Source organism: Artemia sp. Qi Xiang Cuo, chromosome 20 (assembly GCF_049724085.1).
Source record: "Artemia sp. Qi Xiang Cuo chromosome 20, ASM4972408v1, whole genome shotgun sequence".
NCBI classification, from domain to species: domain Eukaryota; kingdom Metazoa; phylum Arthropoda; class Branchiopoda; order Anostraca; family Artemiidae; genus Artemia; species Artemia sp. Qi Xiang Cuo.
Window position 1 is genome coordinate 38,360,977 of NC_142813.1, and position 21,981 is coordinate 38,382,957.

Consider the following 21,981-nt stretch of genomic DNA (forward strand, 5'->3'; position numbering starts at 1 on the left):
AAAAGGTTTTCAAACTATGTTAGCAAGAAATATATAGAGGCAAAAGGAAAACATAAGCTAGAACTACGTTTTCTATGCAAAATACATCCCACACTAGCAGGGAGAATCTTCCAGCAAAAATTTAATTTTATGCTAATAACCCTTTTGAAAATCGAATTCGCATTTGAGCTTGGTATTGAGTTATGGATTGAAAATTAATCCATGTAAACTATATCATTAGCTTAGAGTAGATCTTCATAGAAGGAAATTAAAAATAAAATTCCTAGGCAATTTAGACGTCTCAAACTAAATATAAGCAAAAAAACAGTGTTTTTTTTCATTTACAAGCCAATAAACCCAAAAAGGCACATCTACCCAAAATCCCTGTAACTAGGAAGGGAATTAAAAGCGGATTAAAAGGAAAAATCTTCTTAATTAAACCTTGTGACTTATTTTCTTAGTTTGCCCATTTGTTCTGTTCTATTAGCCCCAATTTAACGAGGGACATAAGATACAAATCAAACAAACAACAACCAGGGTATAGTTACTAATCTTTTTGTCCATTGATTATACAATTTCTTCTAGATTTGCAGATACCTGAAAGTTTCAAATTAATATACCCAATTATTCAAGAGTTTGGGCTTTATTACGGAGTTCTGAAAGTAAGAGTAAAATCTTTAGCGAGAAATAAAAATAAAATTTAAACTTACATAAAGATCAGCAGCTTGCATGGTAGGGTCGGACATCACTTGACGGGGAGTTGAGGATTGTTGTGGCATTGTCATGGAAGGGTGAAATTCTCTTGATTGGTGGCCATGATAGGGCCAGTATAATTGATGGCTGTTGCTTTTGAAGGGCCGGCGGCTTCAATGTCTTGCATGTGGAGCATAGATGGGTCAGCATTTCTCCTCTGAAAGTAAAAGTTTATTAAATTATTAAGAAGGCTAAAATACGCTTCTCTATCTATTTATCTATCTAATATACAGAATAATTGTACCAAACACATTTTACATACAGACTCCCTGTCGTTTACCCCCCCCCCCTAATATGAAAATCTATAGACCAAATTTATTTCTAAAGTAGCTAAGAAACTAACGAAAAAACTGGTGTGTTCTCGAATTTTACACAGCTTAAACTTGAGTGAGTGGCGCATAATAAACAAGTACCAAAATTCCTTCCCCCTACGGAAATAGAAAAAAAGATAAACTCAAATAAAATTTTAAATTTGGAAAGCCTTATTTTCTAGTGCAGTAAAATGTGCACTAAAAGTCCTTTTTGGACAGAATATTGAGATTTTTAAATTTTTTCTCATTTTTTCCTTAAAAATTTATATGGGATACTTAAAATTTCCTTGGGAGAGGGGGACTCGACTTGTCCTCTGTAAGTAGGTATCATTACCTTATTTCTTTCGAATACCTCTAAAATCATAAGGTTTTCAAACCGTGTTAACAAGAAACTAAAGAGGCAAAAGGAAAATATAAGCAAGAACTACGTCTTCTCTGCAAAGTACATCCCCCGACCAGGGGGAATCTGCCAGCAAAAATTTAATTTTATGCTAATAACCCTTTTGAAAATCAAATTTGCTTTTGAGCTTGGTATTGAGTTATTGATTGAAAATTAATCCATATAAACTATATCATTAGCTCAGAGCAGATCTTCATAGAAGGAAATTAAATATAAAATTCCTAGACAATTCAGACGTCTCAAACTAAATATACGCAAAAAAACCGTGTCTTTTTTTCATTTACAAGCCAATAAACCCAAAAGACACATCTACCCAAAATCACTGTAACTAGGAAGGGAATTAAAAAGTGGTTAAAAGCAAAAATCCTCTTAATTAAACAACATGAATTTCATTATTGAGATAGTATTAAACAAAAAAGTCTTACAATGTTTGAGTTATTCATTGCTATTCTATGATTAACGAATATTTAGTTCAATACATACTGCTCTAATAAACAACAAACATAGACTTATATCGCAAATGGAAGTAACGGTTCAACAACTAGATTAACCTATGTTATTAAATAAATTGAAAAACAAGCAAATGTCTCCCATCACTTTCATACAGAACTTTTCAGGATAATACCGTAATATTAATCAGATATTATATTATCTTTTAATTCCCAGCGCAGCTTAGTTGAATCCATCCAAAGCTAAGAGCCAAAGAAAATTTGTCCAGTCAAATACCAAAATCTGTTCTTAAGAACCATAAATGCTCAATTCTAAAATACAATCTTAGCTCTTTATTTTCAAATGTCTTTCAGATTTCTCATTTACTAAGAGATGTTCACAGTTAAATCTTCAATGACATCCAGAACCTCCGAAGAACCTTACACAACCCCTTAAATAGAATTTTAGCTCTTTTGTCTTAGAGATTTGCTCCTCAAATTTTTAAATTAGAAAATGTGTGCTTCGTTCTATTATTAAAGACGATCAGAACCTCAGAACAACATTAAATGTCTCCTCATAGAATTAAATCTTAACTTTTTTTTTAGTTGATAAATTTTGTTTTCAAATGTTTATTGCATAAGAAATAGACTGAAAGACTTATTTGCTACAATAGTTTGTATTATGAGGTTTAGAGTTTTTTTCGTTACTTACAAATATGAACAAATATGAGAATAAAATTGAAACACAAAACCAAAACACAATACCTGGTCAGTATTTTAAATACAAAAATTTTTTTAAACTGGCGATTATAAATCTAAGGCTAATTATAATTATAAATCTATATTACAATATAGGCTATGAGTCAGAAGTACAATAGTAAAACACAGTAAGTATTTATTCCACGAAAGGTGAAAAAACTACATTTCCTTTACAATAAAATTGTGAAATACATCACTGCTTAATTGTTATTCATTTACATTCAGCAGGGCTGTATGGTTTGGTTGATAACTTATAGGGGGGGGGGGGGTATTCTCGGTGGAAAACCCGGTTTGTTCCAAAGCAGATAAAGAGTATTAATATGAAGTTTTTGGGGGGTTGTTTGAACAAAATCAAATCTACTATGTCTCGTTTAGATTGTAAATATGTCATATCACTAATGCATATAGGGTGATTATTAAATTGGAACTTTCAGGATATATAGAGTAGTGAGAGCGGGGAACAGTTATTTACATTCAGCACGGCTGTATGGTTTGGTTGATAACTTATAGGAGGGGATATTCTTGGTGGAGATCCCGTTTTTTCCAAAACAGATAAAGAGTATTAATATGAAATTTTTGGGGGGTTGTTTAAACAAAATCAAAATCTACTATGTCTCGTTTACATTGTAAATATGTTGTATCACTAATGCATATAGGATGGTTATTACATCAAATACAAAATTCCATATTTTTGCACGGAAATACCGAAACCATAGGTTAGGTTTGCTTAAGTATATATATATATATATATATATATATATATATATATATATATATATATATATATATATATATATATATATATATATATATATATATATATATATATATATATATATATATATATATATATATAATATATATATTTAGTCCATCCTAATGTGAAAAAATCTTCTGAAAGTCACTACCCCTAAGAGATATGTCCACCTGTGTTATCGAACTGTTCCGCATGGCTCATTTATCCCCCAAAATTCTCTTTACTGGAAGAAAGTCGAAGTTTATCAAACAGTTCGTTTTCAACCTTGCTGGAACTGTTTTCTTTTTAAAGTCATAATACAAAAGACTGTTAAGATGGTTAATAAAAAAGCTCTAATCAGGCATAATCCTTCTTTTAGCAAAAAATACAATGTTTCAAATGAACCCTCTTATGATATTCTAGGACCATTGGGTCGATTCTTTACCGACCCTTGTGTTTCAGGAGTCGTTCTTAAAGAATTGGAACACATTAAAAAAAAGCTCTAATCAGGCATAATCCTTCTTCTGGCAAAAAAATACAATGTTTCGAATGAACCCTCTTACGATATTCTTGGACCACTGCGTCGATTCTATATCGACCCTTGTGTTTCAGGAGTCGTTGTTAAAGAATTGGGACAGATTTCGAACTTTTACGTAAAGAACTAGGTGTTGAGGGGGGGACAGTAGATATAGATGACAGGTTAGGTTAGGTTAGCTTACGCGCGCGTAAGCTAACCTAACCTACTCTATGGTTTTGGTATATCCGTGCAAAAATGTGGAATTTTGTATTTGATGTTTCATTTGTGCACTGTCATCTATATCTAATGTCCCCTCCTTAACACCTAGCTCTTTACGCTAAAGTTCGAATTCTATCCCAATTCCTTAAGAACGACTCCTGAAACATAATTGTCGTTATAGAATCGACCCAGTGGTCCTAGAATATCATAAGAGGGTTCATTCGAAACATTGTATTTTTTCCAGAAGAAGGATTATGCCTGATTAGAGCTTTTTTATTAATCATCTTAACAGTCCTTTATATTATGTCTTTAAAAAGCAAACAATTCCAACAAGAATGAAAACGAACTGTTTGATAAACTTCGACTTTCTTCCAGTAAAGAGAAGTTTGGGGGATAAATGAGCCATGCGGAACAGTTTGATAACACAGGTGGACATATGTCCTAGGGGTAGCGACTTTCAGAGGATTTTTCCACAGTAGAATGGACTAAATATATATGTATATATATATATATATATATATATATATATATATATATATATATATATATATATATATATATATATATATATATATATATATATATATATATATATATATATATATATATAATACACGTAAGCAAACCTAACCTATGGTTTTGGTATTTCCGTGCAAAAATGTGGAATTTTGTATTTGATGTAATAACCACCCTATATGCATTAATGATATAAAATATTTACAATCTAAACGAGACATAGTATATTTTGATTTCGTTCAAACAACCCCCCAAAAATTTCATATTAAATTCATAATTTTTCATCTTTATCTGCTTTGGAAAAAAACGGGGTCCCCACCAAGAATATCCCCTCCTATAAGTTATCAACCAAACTATACAGCCCTGCTAAATGTAAATAACTGTTCCCCGCTCTAACTACTCTATATATCCTGAAAGTTCCAATTTAATAATCACCCTATATACATTATTGGTATAACATATTTACAATCTAAACGAGACATAGTAGATTTGATTTTGTTCAAACAACCCCCCCAAAAATTTCATATTAATACTCTTTATCTGCTTTGGAAAAAACGGGGTCTCCACCGAGAATACCCCCCCCCTTCCTATAAGTTATCAACCAAACCATACAGCCCTGCTGAATGTAAATGAATAACAATTAAGTAGTGATGTATTTCACAATTTTATTGTAAAGGAAAAGTAGTTTTTTTCCCTTTCGTGGAATAAATACTTACTGTGTTTTACTATTGTACTTCTGACTCATAGCCTCTATTACAATATTTGCCTTAGATTTATAATCGCCAGTTTAAAAAAATTTTTGTATGTTAAATACTGACCAGGTATTGTGTATTGGTTTTGTGTTTCAATTTTAGTCTCATATTTGTAATTAACGACAAAAAAACTCTAAACCTCATAATACAAACTATGGTAGCAAATAAGCCTTTCAGTTTATTTTTCATGCAATAAACATTTGAAAACAAAATTTATCAACTAAAAAAAGTTAAGATTTAATTCTATCAGGACACATTTAATCTTGTTCTGAGGTTCTGATCGTCTTTAGTAATAGAACGAAGCACACATTTTCTAATTTAAAAATTTGTGGAGCAAATCTCTAAGACAAAAGAGCTAAAATTTAATCTAAAAGGGTTATATAAGGTTCTTCGGAGGTTCTGGGTGTCTTTTACAATTTAACGGTGAACATCTCTTAGTAAATGAGAAATCTTAAAGACATTTGAAAATAAAAAGAGCTAAGATTGTATTTTAGAAGGGAGAATTTATGGTTCTTAAGAACAGATTTTGGTATTTGACTAGACAAATTTTCTCCGGCTTGTAGCTTTGGATGGAAAAAACTAAGCTGCGCTGGGAATTTAAAGACAATATTTTATCTGATTAATATAACGGCATTACCCTGAAAAGTTCTGTATGAAAGTGATGGGAGACATTTGCTTGTTTTTCAATTTTTTTAATAACATAGGTCAATCTAGTTGTTGAACCGTTACTTCCATTTGTGATAGAAGTCAATGATTGTAGTTTAATAGAGCAGTCTGTATTGAACTAAATACTCGTTAATCAAACAATTTCAATGAGTAACTCAAACATTGTAAGACTTTTTTGTTTATTATTATCTCAATAATGAAATTCATATTGTTTATTTAAGAGGATTTTTCCTTTTAACCCCTTTTTAATTCCCTTCCTAGTTACAGTGATTTTGGGTGGATATGTCTTTTGGGTTTATTGGCTTGTAAATGAAAAAAAGACACAGTTTTTTTGCTTATATTTAGTTTGAGACGTCTGAATTGTCTAGGAATTTTATATTTAATTTATTTCTATGAGGATCAGCTCTAAGCTAGTGATATAGTTTATATAGATTCATTTTCAATCAACAACTCAATACCATACTCAAAAGCGAATTTGATTTTCAAAAGGGTTATTAGCATAAAATTAAATTTTTGCTGGAAGATTCCCCGTTCTAGGGGGATGTACTTTGCATAGAAGACGTAGTTCTAGCTTATATTTTCCTTTTGCCTCTTTAGATTTCTTGCTAACACGGTTTGAAAACCCTATGATTTTAGAGGTATTCGAAAGAGATCACGTAATGATACTTACTTACAGAGGACAAGTCGAATCCCCCTCTCCCAAGGATATTTGAAGTATAACATATATATTTTTAAGAAAATAATGAGAAAAAATTTGAAAATCTTAATATTCTGTCCAAAAAGGACTTTTAATGCACATTTTACTGCACTAGAAAATAAGGCTTTCCAAATTTAGAATTTTATTTGAGTTTTTTTTTTATTTCCGTAAGTGGAAGGAATTTTGGTACTTGTGTATACTCACTCAAGTTTAAGCTGTGTGAAATTCAACAGCACATCTGTTTTTTCGTTAGTTTCTTAGCTACTTTAGAAATAAATTTGGTCTATAGATTTGCATATTAGGGGGGAGGACGACAGGGAGTCTGCATATAAAATGTTTTTGGCACAATTATTCTGTATATTAGATAGATAGATAGATAGATAGAGAAGAGTATTTCAAAGAATTAATAGCCCTCTTAATAATTTAATACACTTTTACTTTCAGAGGAGAAATGCTGACCCATCTATGCTGCACATGCAAGACGTTGAAGTCACCGACCCTTCAAGAGCAACAGTCATCAAACATGCTGGCCCTATCATGACCACCAATCAAGAGAATCCCGACCCTTCCATGACAATGCCACAACAATCCTCAACTCCCCGTCAAGTGATGTCCAACCCTACCATGCAAGCTGCTAATCTTAATGTAAGTTTAAATTTTTTTTTTATTTCTCGCTAAAGATTTTACTCTTACTTTCAGAACTCCGTAATAAAGCCCAAACTCTTGAATAATTGGGTATATTAATTTGAAACTTTCAGGTATCTGCAAATCTAGAAGAAATTGTATAATCAATGGACAAAAAGATTAGTAACTATACTCTGGTTGTTATTTGTTTGATTTGTATCTTATGCCCCTCGTAAATTGGGGCTAATAGAACACATCAAATGGGCAAACTACAAAACTAACTCACATGGTTTAATTAAGAAGATTTTTGCTTTTAATCCCTTTTTAATTCTCTTCCTAGTTACAGGGATTTTGGGTGGATATGCCTTTTTGGGGTTATTGGCTTGTAAATTAAAAAAAAAAACACGGGTTTTTGGCGTTTATTTAGTTTGAGACGTCTAAATTGCCTAGGAGATTTATTTTTAATTTAATTCTATTAATATCTGCTCTAAGCTAATGATATAGTTCACAAGGATTAATATTGAATCAACAACTCAATACCATGCTCAAAAGTAAATTTAATTTTCAAAAGGGTTATTAGCATAAAATTAAATTTTTGCCTGAAAATTCCCCCTGCTAGTGTGGGATGTATTTTGCATAGAAAATGTAGTTCTAGCTTATATTTTCCTTTTGCATCTTTAGATTTCTTGCTAACATAGTTTGAAAACCTTATGATTTAAGAGGTATTCGAAAGAGATAAGGTAATGATACCTACTTACAGACAACGAGTCGAAGCACCCTCTCCCAGGGATATTTCAAGTAACCCATATACATTTTTAAGGAAATAATGAGAAAAATGTGAAAAATATTAATATTCTGTTCAAAAATGACTTTTAATGCACATTTTACTGCACTAGAAAATAAGGCTTTCCAAATTTGAAAATTTTATTTGAGTTTTTTTTTTTATTTCCGTAAGTGGAAGGAATTTCGGTACTTGTGTATTATGCGCCACTCACTCAAGTTTAAGGTGTGTGAAATTTAACAACACATATGTTTTGTCGTTAGTTTCTTATCTACTTTATAAATAAATTTGGTCTATAGATTTGCATATTAGGGGGGGGGGGGGTAAACGATAGGGAGTCCGTTTGGGAAGTGTATTTGGTACAATTATTCTGTATATTAGATAGATAGATATAGAAGCGTATTTCAAATAAATAATAGCCTTCTTAATAATTTACCAAACTTTTACTTTCAGAACTCTGTAATAAAGCCCGAAGGAGGGCAGTAATATCCCCATAACCCTGATGATATACTCAGAGATAATGGATGTTATTGGTGTAAGCAGCGGAACTGGATTTTGATATCTCGGGATATAAAAAGATATGAATCTTCAAATAAATGTAGAACATGCAATAAATATACTTGGTTTTCCGGCTATCATCATGATATGTTAGAAATTGTTTTATAAATTAAATAAAAACAATAAGTTCTTGCATTAGAGCCTTTGAGTATTGAGAATACTAGAATCGTCATAGATTTCTAAATGAAATCTTGAGGAAACGCTTTATGCCCTCCTCCCCCGCACGTGTAACCTTAAAAATGAGTAAAAACTCAACTTTATTAGAAAAATATGTAAAAATTAACCTTAAAAAACATACAAAAATTACTGAACTTCTGCTCGTTTTAAAATAACTCCTGAATACCAGGCTCAACCTCCTAAAATCTTAAACTGAGCATTTCGGAGAAGAAGCAAATATCTAAAGATGAAATATGTCTTTTTCTGCTCGATAACTCTCCCAGGTCAGCTAAATGGTGAATGGGACATTGATTCTCTTATATTCCTCTCCCTCTTGATTTTAATAATAATTCTTTTTGGGATTTGTCTTTGAAAAATACTAATTTTTGTTATTTTCAATGAAAAAAAAAATGGCGTCTTCTAGATTCTGAGCAACTCATTCCCTCCTCCATATTTTACAAGTGGTGGTGGCACACTGACGGTTTTGGGACACTTTGGTGGCGGTCAATCGGAGCTCTCGTTGACGGTGTTCGGTTGATGTGCCGCCATTTTCTTTAATGTCACTTAATTTTCATGGTTGTTTCCCTCCTTTTTTCAGAAATTGGACATCAAATCTCGTACAGGTTTTTACCAAGGACATTAAAACTCAAACAGGCTTTTACCAAGGACATTACAAATCGTATAGGCTTTTACCATGGACATTAAATTTCGTATAGAGTTTTACCAAAGACATTAAATCTCGTACAGGCTTTTACTATGGACATTAAAACTCGTAGAGGCTTTTACCAATGACATTAAAACTCGTCCGTATGTAAATAATCCATACCCACCAAATTGTTGAATTTTAGACCTGAAAATTATGGATATACTGAAAAATATTAAGTAATCCTGTTTCTCATTTGTTTATTGCATTTATAGGAAACCCCTGAGTATATACAAGAGGGCCAAATCATTCCGGTGAGCTTTTTTAATCATAGTGCTCATGATGGGGATAATATATGGTGTGAGTGGGAGCTCACCGGAAGTGAGGAGCTTCTTCTTTGTGATGCTTGCGCCGATTCTACAGAATGTATTATGTAAGTTCATTACACTGAGGATGGGCTATCATATACTTCTGATGATTTGGTGAGGAGCGGTCCTTCGGGTTGACTCTGTGTTGAAGATGATGAGCGGTTATATGATGAAATGCCCCCTCTGAGTAATATAGTGATATTAGAGGATAGTGATAGTGATGTTGAAATTATTAAACCTGACATTATAAATATAAAAACTGTTGTAAATGTTGATTTGTCAAATTAATAAAAGATTAGAAGAAAGATTTTATTTAAATAGTATGGTTGAAAAAAAAGCAAAAAGTTGATTTCTTAAGAAAAAAATAAATTACACAGCTAACTTCTACGAATTTTTTTTTATTTTTAATAAAAAAAACTTGGTTGAGGACTGATAACACTCTAAGGTAACACTCACTGATAACACTCATATCGAGTATGAGTAATATAGTACAAACAAATTTATTGTATGGTTACGATATAAAATTCATCAAGCATATCAATAATGAGATTTATCGTAAAATGGAATAAAAGAACTCTTTCAGAACGATTTTGATGTTTAAAATCCATTCCATATAATAATCTTCTATGTTCTCTCTCTTAAATGGTCGCTTTCTCTCTTCCCTTAAATCATATTCTTCATAATATTCACCGTTATATCTTACACTATGCACATTTTTCTTTGAGTTTTCATCATTGTCTTTTATAGTATATTTTGAGCTATCTCTGTAGAGATAGCCCTCTTTTTTCTGTCTCTTCTTTCGATCTTCCTTTTCTGTCATATCAAACCTCGTTTCATGTGTCCTTACTTGTACCCTGTATAAATTTCTCTCTATATCATGTATGATTTTTCTCTTCATTTCCTCCAGATTTTTCTCGTCTATCACTACGTCCACACTGTCTAAACATACAGTAGGTTCATGCGAATGCTCAAAATTATGATAATGTCCTTTACATATAGAACAGTCACAATAAAAGGATATTTCTAACTCAATGTGTTCATGTTATCGCACTGCTAACTCTAGACTTGTGGGATCAATAACATTGTCATGCAGACTTGTTGTGTCACCCTTCCCCACAGTTTTCCAACCCCCTGTTTGGCCTAGAAAGAGACACGTGATCTTATTCCCGTTAGACTCGCTCTTATCTGACAATGATGTAAACTTAGCTTCAGAGTAATAGAAACAACAAACAGGTTGACCAATAACCAGATCAGAACTATGGAACAACATCAAATCATATAACCATCAAACAATATAGCCATCAACAAACAGAACCATAAAACAACACTCATAACCATCAAACAATATAACCTGGAAATGATGTAAACTTTTTCTGTACCCATTAGGCTTAGAAACATCAAACAAGTTGACCAACAAACAGAACTATGAAACAACATCAAGTCATATAACCATCAAACAAACAAAATCATTAAACAATATCAAACCATCAAACCATATAACCATCAACAAACAGAACCATGAAACCATATAACCAGCAACAAAAAATTCATGAAACAATATCAAACCATCAAACAAAATAACTGTCAAACCATATAACCATCAACAAACAGAACTAAGAAACAACATCAAACCATATAACCATCAAACAATACAACCATCAAACAGATCTAGAAAGAGACGCATGATCTTGTAAAGTTAGACTGGTTATAAATGGCAGCAGAGGTGCCCCCCTGGGCTGGCACTTTCATCCCTACTTTCGACACCTCCTCTTCCTTATCTAAAACCACCCTGTTCTTCTCTTATAACTTTGTCTACAGCATCTTTCAGTCTAAAAAGTATCATATTACTAAGTAATTTGCTACCTACAAAGACCAGGCTAATGCCTCAATAATTACCCAACTCACTCTTATCACCTTTCTTTAACAGTGTTTTAATTTAGGTTTTCCTGAAATCGTTCGGTACTTCCCCTTTTCAAAAATCATATTCATAATCTTCAGTAACTTATTTCTAACCTCAGAGCCACCATATTTAAGAAATTCATTTACCACACTAACAGCACCTGGAGCCTTACTATTTTTAATCCTCTTAGACTGTCGCTAATTCTTCCTCATAAAACAAATTTTCCTTCAAATCCAAGGTATCATAAACTTTTTCATTTTCCTCTATATCTTTTTCTGCAACTGTATCTTGGTTTAGTACATTCTCAAAATGTTCTACCAATCTTTCTTTAGCTCTCTCCTTATCACTAATTGTGGCCCCGTTCCTATCTTTAACTGGGACAAGTCCGGATTGACTACTCTTTCTCAATTTAAGAACATGTTAGTACAATATTTTACCATTATGTCGTCTATCTGTATCTTCCAGATCCTGGGCAATTTTATTCATGACTCCACTTCATACCACCTTAGTTCTTATTTTAATGCTTTCTCTACTTTCTTTACATTCCTTTTGTTTTCATAAGATCTATCACTCAGATAATTATTGTGCAAGCCCTTTTTCATCTCAATTAAACGTAAAGCTTTCTCGCAAATATTCTTAGCTGCAGTCCTAGCTTTCTTCCCTAAGACACCATCAGCAACTTCACAAAGTGTTTTTGTAAAATTATTCCAACCATATTCCACGTTGTCAAATTTTAAACTCTCTAGTTTAATATTCAACTGTTCCTGAAAAATTTCTCTTAGATTTTGATCCTGTAGTCTACCAACATCATAACTTCCCGGGAGGTAGTTACCCTTCCGAAATTTAAGCTTTAAATTAACCCTGGACACTACTAGATGGGAATCTTTACTTTTAACATCATTTAAAGCAGTCCTACAGACCCTAGTATCTTGAATTGATTCTGCTTGTTCTTGGTTTACTATAACATAATCAATAAGCTTTGTTTTCTTACCATCACGTGAATACCATGTTAATTTATGGGCCATTTTATGACCAAACACCGTATTGGTTATAACTATATTGTTATATCTACAAAATTGCAAAAGTCTATAGCCATTACTATTTTCTTTCCCTACATCAATTTCACCTAGGATACGATACCATCTATCCCTATTTCTGCCAACCTGGGTGTTAAAATCTCCTAGTAAAAACTTCATTTTTCTACCTGGGACCCTGTCTATTTGCTCCAGTAACTGTAAGTAAAATTCATCTGAGTCATCTCCATCAGTCGGTTCTACAGGGGCATATACTACTATAACTCATACTCTGAACATTTTAGTCATAAAATGAGCAATTAGTATTCTATTATTAATACCTTCCCAGCCTGAACAAGACTTATCAGCTTCCTTATTCATCGTTAGCCCTACTCCCTGTCTATGTATCCCATCCTTCCTGCCCTTGTAAACAAATTCTATATCACCCAATTTCATGCTTCCTATTCCTGGGATATGAGTTTCTGAAACAACTAATAAGTCCAGTTCGAATCGTCTGAATTCGTCAGTCAAAATGTTGATATGAAAGTAATTTTTTAATGTCGTAACATTCAAAGTTCCAATTTTCATGTTCTTTAAATCATTGAAATTATTTTAGCCTCAGGAAGAGCAATGATTCCGGATACCAGTGCAGGACGGGGATCACATATCTTCTCAAGCCTACACTAAAGCGCTTAAGTCGGCTTAGAACCGGACAACAAAAGTTCCTGGGACCTCCAGTAGCCTATAAATGGAGGCGTTGTGCAATCCTGGGCCCATCTTGGTCACAACATGGTTTTCAACACTTGGCGATGCTCTTCTATCAACAAGAGTCAAAATCCTGCACAGACAGTCTCAAGTCTATTACCTCTGACTCATTATATATTCATGCCTGAAAATATTATGCCACTACAGGGAGGCAGCCCATAATACATAAATTAGCTAGGAAGAGGTTTTTCAGCCCGAAAACACCCGCCAAAAGAGACCAAGCCCAGAAGAATTATCCATTAATCAGAATCCCGTGCGAATGCTGTGTCGTTTACTAGGCTGTAATTTCCTCGAGGGGCTCTATTCTTCAAGTGAGAATAGAGTTTAATGCAAGGTCCCCAGTCTTGCAGGTACCCCAAAAGGGCTGAGGCAGCCCTTTGCAGAGGTCGTTGTTCATAGATATGGATCTTACGCCCTGCCATTGTTGGCTTCCTATAGAGGATCCTCCCGCGATGGTTTTCTTCGTCACCATGCATATTAACCCATTACTGGGAGAAGGTTTTTAACTCACAGGACGTGTAGACACGCCGTTGGGCCCTGTGGAGTGTACATTTGAGGGCCCCGGGCCCCGGGTGAAGGTGCCCCAGTTTCTTTTATGGACCCAGGGACAAGGTCCCCCCTTGGTCTGTGCCTTCTATGGAGGTACCCTACATATCTCTAGGGCATACCCTATCGCAACCTGGGGACACGCTGAGTGGTCTTGAGGAGGGCCTTTAAAGCTGGCAAATGGTAAATACATTTTCTTATAATAACAATTTTCGATTTTATTTTTTTACAGTTATTGTTTTCACAACCTCGTTACACTTCAATGTTTAGATCAAAATATTCATCATGTATGTCCCCTGGAAGGTTAGTTACATTCAATAAAGTGTCAAAAAACACTGAAATAATGTTGTTCAATCCTCCTCTTTCAGACGGTCAAAGAAAGCATCACCCCCCGTCCCTATCAAATATTTTTCGCTGCAAGCTCCACTTCAATATTTTCTTCTTCTTTTTTCTGTATATCTTGGTAATACTGATTAATTTTTCCTGAATGTTTTATAGTATTTTAAGTTGCATTTACAACGAGAGAGCAGGAGTCATGTCTGCAACTAACGTATATTTAATTTAAGCCAAGTTCAAGAGAAATCAAATATACAAAATGCCCGGAACAGTCGCTTACCATTATAATCTCAAGAATTCCGGAACCCTCAGGAGTATACCTCCCCTAAAACGAGTATGCTCTACATGTGGATTCTCTTTAATGACTGTAAGTGGCTGCTAACATTTTAAACCTCAATCAATACTTACTAAAGAGAGTGCTGTGCATTCTAAACAACCTCAAACAATCTTTTAATCTTATTTATTTTTTCTCTTTTTTATTATTTTTTCCTTTAAATATAGCCTATTGCTTGTTGGTAAAATAAGAGCAACAATTTTCAGTATTAATTCTAAATTGGGTCAGAGTGATCTTGTCAAGTTCAACCACTGCTACTGCTACTATTATTACTACTTCTACTACTTCCACCGACACTAAGGCTATGGCTACTACTATTAATTCTGCTGCTACTACTACAACTGCTGCTATTAAAATTACGGGTATTAAGGCAAAAAATTCGGAACGTATTGAAACTATATGGAATTAAATCAAAGCACACTATGCCCACATAGATTTTTAAGAGGATGTATCAGAAATGCTTCAGGAACGTTTGATGGTATTAAGTAGAAACTTTCAGCGTGTGTTAAAGGAGATGTTGAAGAAAACTAAGGTGATATGTGCATGCTGCTACTATTGCTACTAGAGCCATTGCTACTTTGCAAGCTAAGAGTAGCCTATTAAGGTGAAGCTTTTAAGGAATATATAGGCGGATGTCAAACTAAACCAAACAAACTATGAGCATGTGAATTTTCTAAAAGATGACTCAGCAATATCTCAAGAACGGCTTACATTATTCTGCTAGACCTTTAAGGGTGAATTGTGGCACATTTTGAACTAGCCAGATGTATTGCTAAGCAACTACAGTTTTAACTAATGCAAATAACATCAAATAGAACTTCAATATTTATTCAAGCTGCAAAATTCAGTAGCAAAGACCTCACTCTTTGTAAAGGTTCGTTTCAGTATAGTTGACGTTAAGATGCATGAATTCGCCCAAAAATTGATGAGCATACTTGATTTTTTTTTTTTTTTTTTTTTTTAACAAAATGTGCCTCAATCTTGAGTATTTTTATACCCTGCAGTTTTCTACAGTTTTTAAAAAAATCACAAGCTTTTGCGTTTTTTTTCCAATTCATACGATAAACGTATTCCCTAATAATTGCCGCCCTAAAGTAATTTCTGAGAAAGCTTCTAACCTGAAGCGATCAACTCTTGAAAAAATATTTTCATTTTGAGTCTTGAAATTATATTTCATAAAGTAAAAAAGGGGCAAAAATTTAAATTTAAAAATATTTAAAAGAATGAAATATCACAATTTTGCGGTCTTCTAGCGATACTACTGAGCTTCTTTTAAAATTTTAAATACCCCTTTCTTACAAAAAGGTTGCTGTCCAATTTGTTCGAAGATAATATGGATTTTTTTAAAATTTCAACCGCATAAATATTCATTATTAGAAAATCCCCGCAGGAAGTTTCGATAATCCCTATAGACAAGGCTGCTCAATTTCAATATCACTCTAAAGGAACTCGAAAAGTAATTTCTATTCACCTTAGCTAATCCGTACAAAGTGCCTTGAAAAATCTAATTTATATTCAGGGCAATCTTTTTCTTGAATTTTCAAGGCTTTGGATTCTAGGGTAAAATTACTCTGTGTTAAAGCACATTCGAAAAAATAATTAAAGGAAAGTAAAACTTGTCAAAGACTCAATATTTTCATTTGACACAAGGAACAGAAAAAAAAAAATCAAACATAGCCAAAGGGAGCTACGCTCGTAAATAAGACTAATCATTTGAAAAAACAAAAACCGCCAAAAACACAAAAATAATAAAAACAAGCCAAAAGATAAAAAAACAAAAAATCCTGACAACTTAAGAGAGGAGGGGGAAATAGGGGAAAGGAGACTACCCCGGGATGGCAGATTCAAAACATTGCACTAAAAAAAATACCATTTAAGTTTAATGTTGTGAATTTGCCGCGTCGGGGTAGCCTAATTCGTTCCAATTAACCTAAGCGTGCTCCACTTAAAAGGAAAAAATTTTTTGCCGAGCGTTCTATTGAAGGGACAATGATAATTCCTTAATTAAAAAATCAATCCTGAAATATTTCATCGTAAACACTTTCCACTTGATAATTTTCTTAATCCTTGAAGCTATGGTATAAGGGGTATTTTTTCAAGGAATTTTGGTATATTCAGGATGGTTACTTTAGATGCTAATTTTTAAAATCTGTCTAAAAAAGAAGTTTTATAAAGAAAAGTAAACAGGCATATTAAAAGTAAGAACGAGCAGAAATAAAGTCTTGTAATAGTTCAAATTTAAAACGATCAGGGATTACTATCGAAGAATAAATGATACCCGAAACTAACAAAATAAAGTTTTAAAACTTTATTTTAAAAGTTAAAATAAATAATCACATAAAACATAACGGTAACATAAACTGATGTAGATGATTGAATAAATTCGAAAGTGACTAGAAATTATGACTAATACTCAAGTCAAACTTAAAACGAACAGAAATAACTACTAACAGATGCTTGGCTATTGCCCCTTCCCTAGCCGTGAAAGTTCTAAGGCCTATTAAACAATTTGCGTTTTTTTGAAAACTATATGTATTTTGAACAGTGTACTTTAATTTTTCAAAACACCGGCGAAAAATAAAAAGTAAAATCATTATAATAATCAAGATGACTTCATAGAAATAATGGAAATAAACTAAATGTTCAGCTGAACTTCTGTCTGTGCGTATTTTTGTTCGTTTTAAGTTTGACTGGAAAAAATTAATTTTACTCGCTTTAGGACTTCTTTATTCATTTTGTTATTGTTTATTAGATGCATGTGTTAACTGATTATTATTATTTTTAATGTCTGCTTGTTCTTAGTTTTGATAGTCTTTATCGTAATTTCTGATCGCTTTAAGTTTGAAATATGGCTATCACAATGTTTTCAATTTTGAGCTATCTCAAGATTTTGATCAGTGTTGAGAAGAATCTAAAAATTGTGAGGCAGGGGAAGGCTGGTTACCCTCCGATCATTTAGACTCTTAAAAAGAGGACTGGAACTTTAAATTTCCAATCGGATGAGCCTCTTCAAAAGTTTCTACAACGACTCCTTCTACAATGAAGTGACTCCGAGAAAAAAAATATACACTGAATCCTTATGATTCTTTACGCCATGTAACACTGAACCACTGTTCTCTGATATGTCACGTTCACGGTACAATTGAAGCACGGAAGCGTTCACGGAAGTTACAATTATATAGCTATAATTATAACTTGAATTTGCTTAAACCACTTAAAAATTTAGTTAAAATTTTGCACAACATACACTAATTGTGGATTTTTTGTGTCTGTGTAGAATTTCGACGCGCACCAAGGGGCGTCAAATAGAGGGGGAAATTGCCTCCCGCCCCTGTAAATTTGGAAAATAGCTTTTTCGGTATTTTCATCGAAAAATGCTTTTTTTGTTCTTTCATTGAAAAATTGGAAAAAAGCGAAAAGATATCTCCCTAAATTTCCAGAAAATAATCCCCCTCCCCTTTTTAAACTTTTGTGAATAGACGCAACTGTCAGCACTAAATAAAAATACCATAGGCAGATTTTGTAAATATATATATATATATATATATATATATATATATATATATATATATATATATATATATATATATATATATATATATATATATATATATATATATATATATATATATATATATATATATATATATATATATATATATATATATATATATATATATATATATATATATATATATATATATATATATATATATATATATATATATATATATATATATATATATATATATATATGATATATGTATATATATTTTATATATATATATTGTATATATTATATTAGTATTATTTTATATTATTGTATTATTTTTTATATATTTTTTTTTATATATATATAATTGTATATATATTGTATAAAATTTTGAGATAGCCATTTTGTTCAGCGTAGTTGATTTTCCGATAGAAAATATGTTTTTGAGGAGGACACTCCCCCACAACCCTTGGGGCAAGGGTTTTAAGTTATGCCCTGGGGGCATATAAGATTTTTGTAGAAGGTGTTGTCGTAGAAACTTCAAAAAAGGCTCATTCGATTGAAAATTCAAAGGGCTAGTTCTGTTTTTAATAGTCGAAAGTGATTTGAGGGCAACTCCCCCCCCCCCACACCCATCATTTCCCCAAACACATCCAATCAAAATTTTGAGATAACCATTTTGCTCAGCATAGTTGATTTTCAGATAGAAAATATGTTCTTGAGGAGGGCACTCCCCCACAACCCTCAAGTCAAGGGTTTTAAGTTATACCCTGGGGGCATGTAAGTTTTTTATAGAAGGCGGTGTCGTAGAAACTTCAAAAAAAGCTCATTCGATTGGAAATTCAAAGGGCTAGTGCCCTTTTTGATAGTCAAAAGTTATTTGAGGGCAATTAACCCCCCTCTCATGCCCACCTTTTCCCCAAACACATCCAATAAAAATTTTGAGACAGCCATTTTATTAAACGTAGTTTTAAGGTCTGGAAATTAGGTCTTTTGAGGATGACAAATCTCCCACAGCCCTCAGGGCAAGGGTTGTAACTTAAGGATTCTCCGAATCCTTCATATTATTTTTATGGAAGGGATACTCGTATAAACTTTAGAAAGGGCTCATTTGATTGGAAATTGAAAGTTCTTGTTCACTTGTTAAGAGTCAAGTGAGATTGGAGGGCAACTAGCCCCCACTCCCTCCTCCACGGCCAAAATGCATCAGATAAAAATTTTTTTAAAAATAGTTGAAAGGTTAAGTAACAAAACTCAGGCGTCGACAAAACCCCCCAGGGCCCGGGGGCAGGAAGGGATTCTCGTATAAACTTCAGAGAGGGCTCATTTGATTGGAAATTGGAAGTTCTAGTACAGCTCTTACGCGTCAAAATCGATCTAAGGGCAAATACCCTCCCCCCATGCCCTTTTAACACCCCCTCCCTTTGAACTAATTCTGTTTATACCTGAAGGCCCAAAGAGAGTCATAATTTTTTGGTATTAACACACACCTATTAGGCATCTGCTCTCCTCCCTAACAAGGAAAGAAACAGAGAGTGTAAGGCAGTGGCGGATCCAGGGGAGGGGTGAGGGGGCACCTCCCCCTAACGTAGTCTAAAGTAATGTAATGTACTTAATTAACGCAAGATTGCGTTAATTAAACTTGCTCCTAACGCAATTTTATCGAATAAACCTATTTTGCTCCCCCCTAAAAAATCCTGTATCCTCCCCTAGAATAAGGGCACTGCAATTTTTAACTTGTAGTTCAATGAACCCCGGTCAAAAGCTTATGCGATCACCTCTTCCACATAAAGTGCCCCCGGAAAAACAAGGAAGTATCAATTCATTGAACCCTTATGGCTCTTTATTTAGGTAATGCTGTAACACTGCTTCTGACCTAAAAAATTGGTTAGAAATTTTAGCTTCCATTCTAATGAATATCCGACATTTTCTGAGGGAAGTGTATTTCGGGGAGCATATTACATGGCTGGAAAATTTCTGCAGGGTGGAATTTATCGCGGAGGATTTATCAGCAGGAAAAGAAAATATTCTTTGAGGGGGGAGGAATTTCCCAGGGGTGGGTTTTCCAAATGTGAATCATTCAGGGAGGGGACGACTAAACCCATTCAATAATATTCTAAATTTTACATCTGAAAGTAACGGGAAAAAAAAGACATTTTCGAAAGACAGGCTAATTTCATTTGTATTACTTTCTCTGTGGCTGCTCAATTATGCATTTGAGGGGGGAGACTTCCCCCCACCACTGTCTCCGCTAAGGTTTCAGTTTTTATCTCAAGCCTTAAAAATGTTCGAACAAAATGGCTATCTCAAAATTTTGATTTGATGCGTTTGGGGGAATGATGGGCATTGGGGGGGCTAGTTGCACTCCAATCACTTTCAACTATTAAAAGGACACTATCCCTTTGAATTTCCAATCGAATGAGCCTTTCTTGAAGTTTCTACGACAACACCTTCTATAAAAACCTTGTATACCCCCAGGACATAGCTTAAAACCCTTGCCCTGAGGGTTTTAGGGGATTTTCCTCCTCAAAAACATATTTTCTATCTGTAAATCAACTACGCTGAACAACATGGCTATCTCAAATTTTTGATTGGATGTGTTTGGGGAAATGATGGGGGTGGGGGTGGGGGTGGGGCTAGTTGCCCTCCAATCACTTTTGACTATTAAACAGGGCACTATCCCTTTGAATTTCCAATCGAATGGGCCTTTTTTGAAGTTTCTATGACAACACCTTCTATAAAAACCTTATATGCCCCCAGGGCATAAGTTAAAACCCTGGCCCTGAGGGTTGTGGGGAATTGTCCTCCTCAAAAATATGTTTCCTATCTTAAAATCAACTACGCTGAACAAAATGTCTATCTCAAAATTTTGAGTGGTGGTTTTGGGGGCAAGTCTGGGTGTGGGGGGCTAGTTGCCCTCCAATCACTTTCGACTATTAAAAAGAGCACTATCCCTTTGAATTTCCTATGGAATGAGCCTTTTTTGAAGTTTCTACGACAACACCTTCTATAAAAACCTTATATGCCCCCAGGGCATAACTTAAAACCCTTGCCCTGAGGGTTTTGGGGGAGTATCCTCCTCAAAAACATATTTTTTATCTGGAAATCAACTAGCTTTTTGAATTTCTAATCGAATAAGCCTTTTTTGAAACTTTTACGATAATACCTTCTATAAAGGCCTTTAATAGTCAGAGTGCCTAACTTACAACCCTTGCCCTATTGGTTTTGGTGGATTGTCCTCCTCAAAAATGTATTTTATCTCTTAAATTTAACTACGATGAAAAAAATGTCTATCTTAAAATTTTTATTGGATGTATTTGGGGGAATGATGGGTGTGGGGGAGGGGCTAGTTGCCCTCCCCTCCGATCACTTTCGACTATTAAAAAGGGCACTAGCTTTTTGAATTTCCAATCGAATGAGCCCCCTTTGAAGTTTCTATGACGACCCCTTCCATATGAAGTGCCTCTGGGAAAAAATAAATAAATAATAAAACATTGGAGCCGTATGGCCTTTACTATAGGCATTGCTACAGCGTTGCCTCTGATCCAGTTTCATGAAGTTAGACGCAACATCGTTCACATGTTTGCTGATACTTGCCTTTAGGGAGTGAAGAAGTGGAAGCTCAGATTGAAAAATCGGGTTGAATGCTTTGGAGAGGCCTAGGGGTTAGTCCATGAATTTAAGATATGGCTTTGTCAACTTGCTTTTAATATCGACAAGATATGGTCATT

The 21,981-nt window shown here is 33.7% G+C and overlaps 2 protein-coding genes across 2 annotated transcripts in view; one reads left to right on the forward strand and one right to left on the reverse strand.

Annotated features, from left to right (window-relative positions):
• Positions 1–696: 696 nt before the first annotated feature.
• The window catches only part of LOC148940171 (gamma-aminobutyric acid receptor subunit beta-like), a 189,640-nt gene continuing 168,355 nt past the window's right edge, over positions 697–21,981 (reverse strand). Inside the window, exon 6 of the mRNA XM_089106090.1 lies at positions 697–889. Coding sequence (XP_088962216.1) covers positions 697–889 — 193 coding nt within the window. The remainder of the gene's footprint in view (positions 890–21,981) is intronic.
• On the forward strand, positions 1,964–9,932 carry LOC148940172 (uncharacterized). Its single transcript, XM_089106410.1, has 3 exons — positions 1,964–1,969; positions 7,178–7,378; positions 9,771–9,932. The coding sequence occupies exons 1-3, from the start codon at positions 1,964–1,966 to the stop codon at positions 9,930–9,932; spliced, it is 369 nt and encodes a 122-aa protein (XP_088962536.1).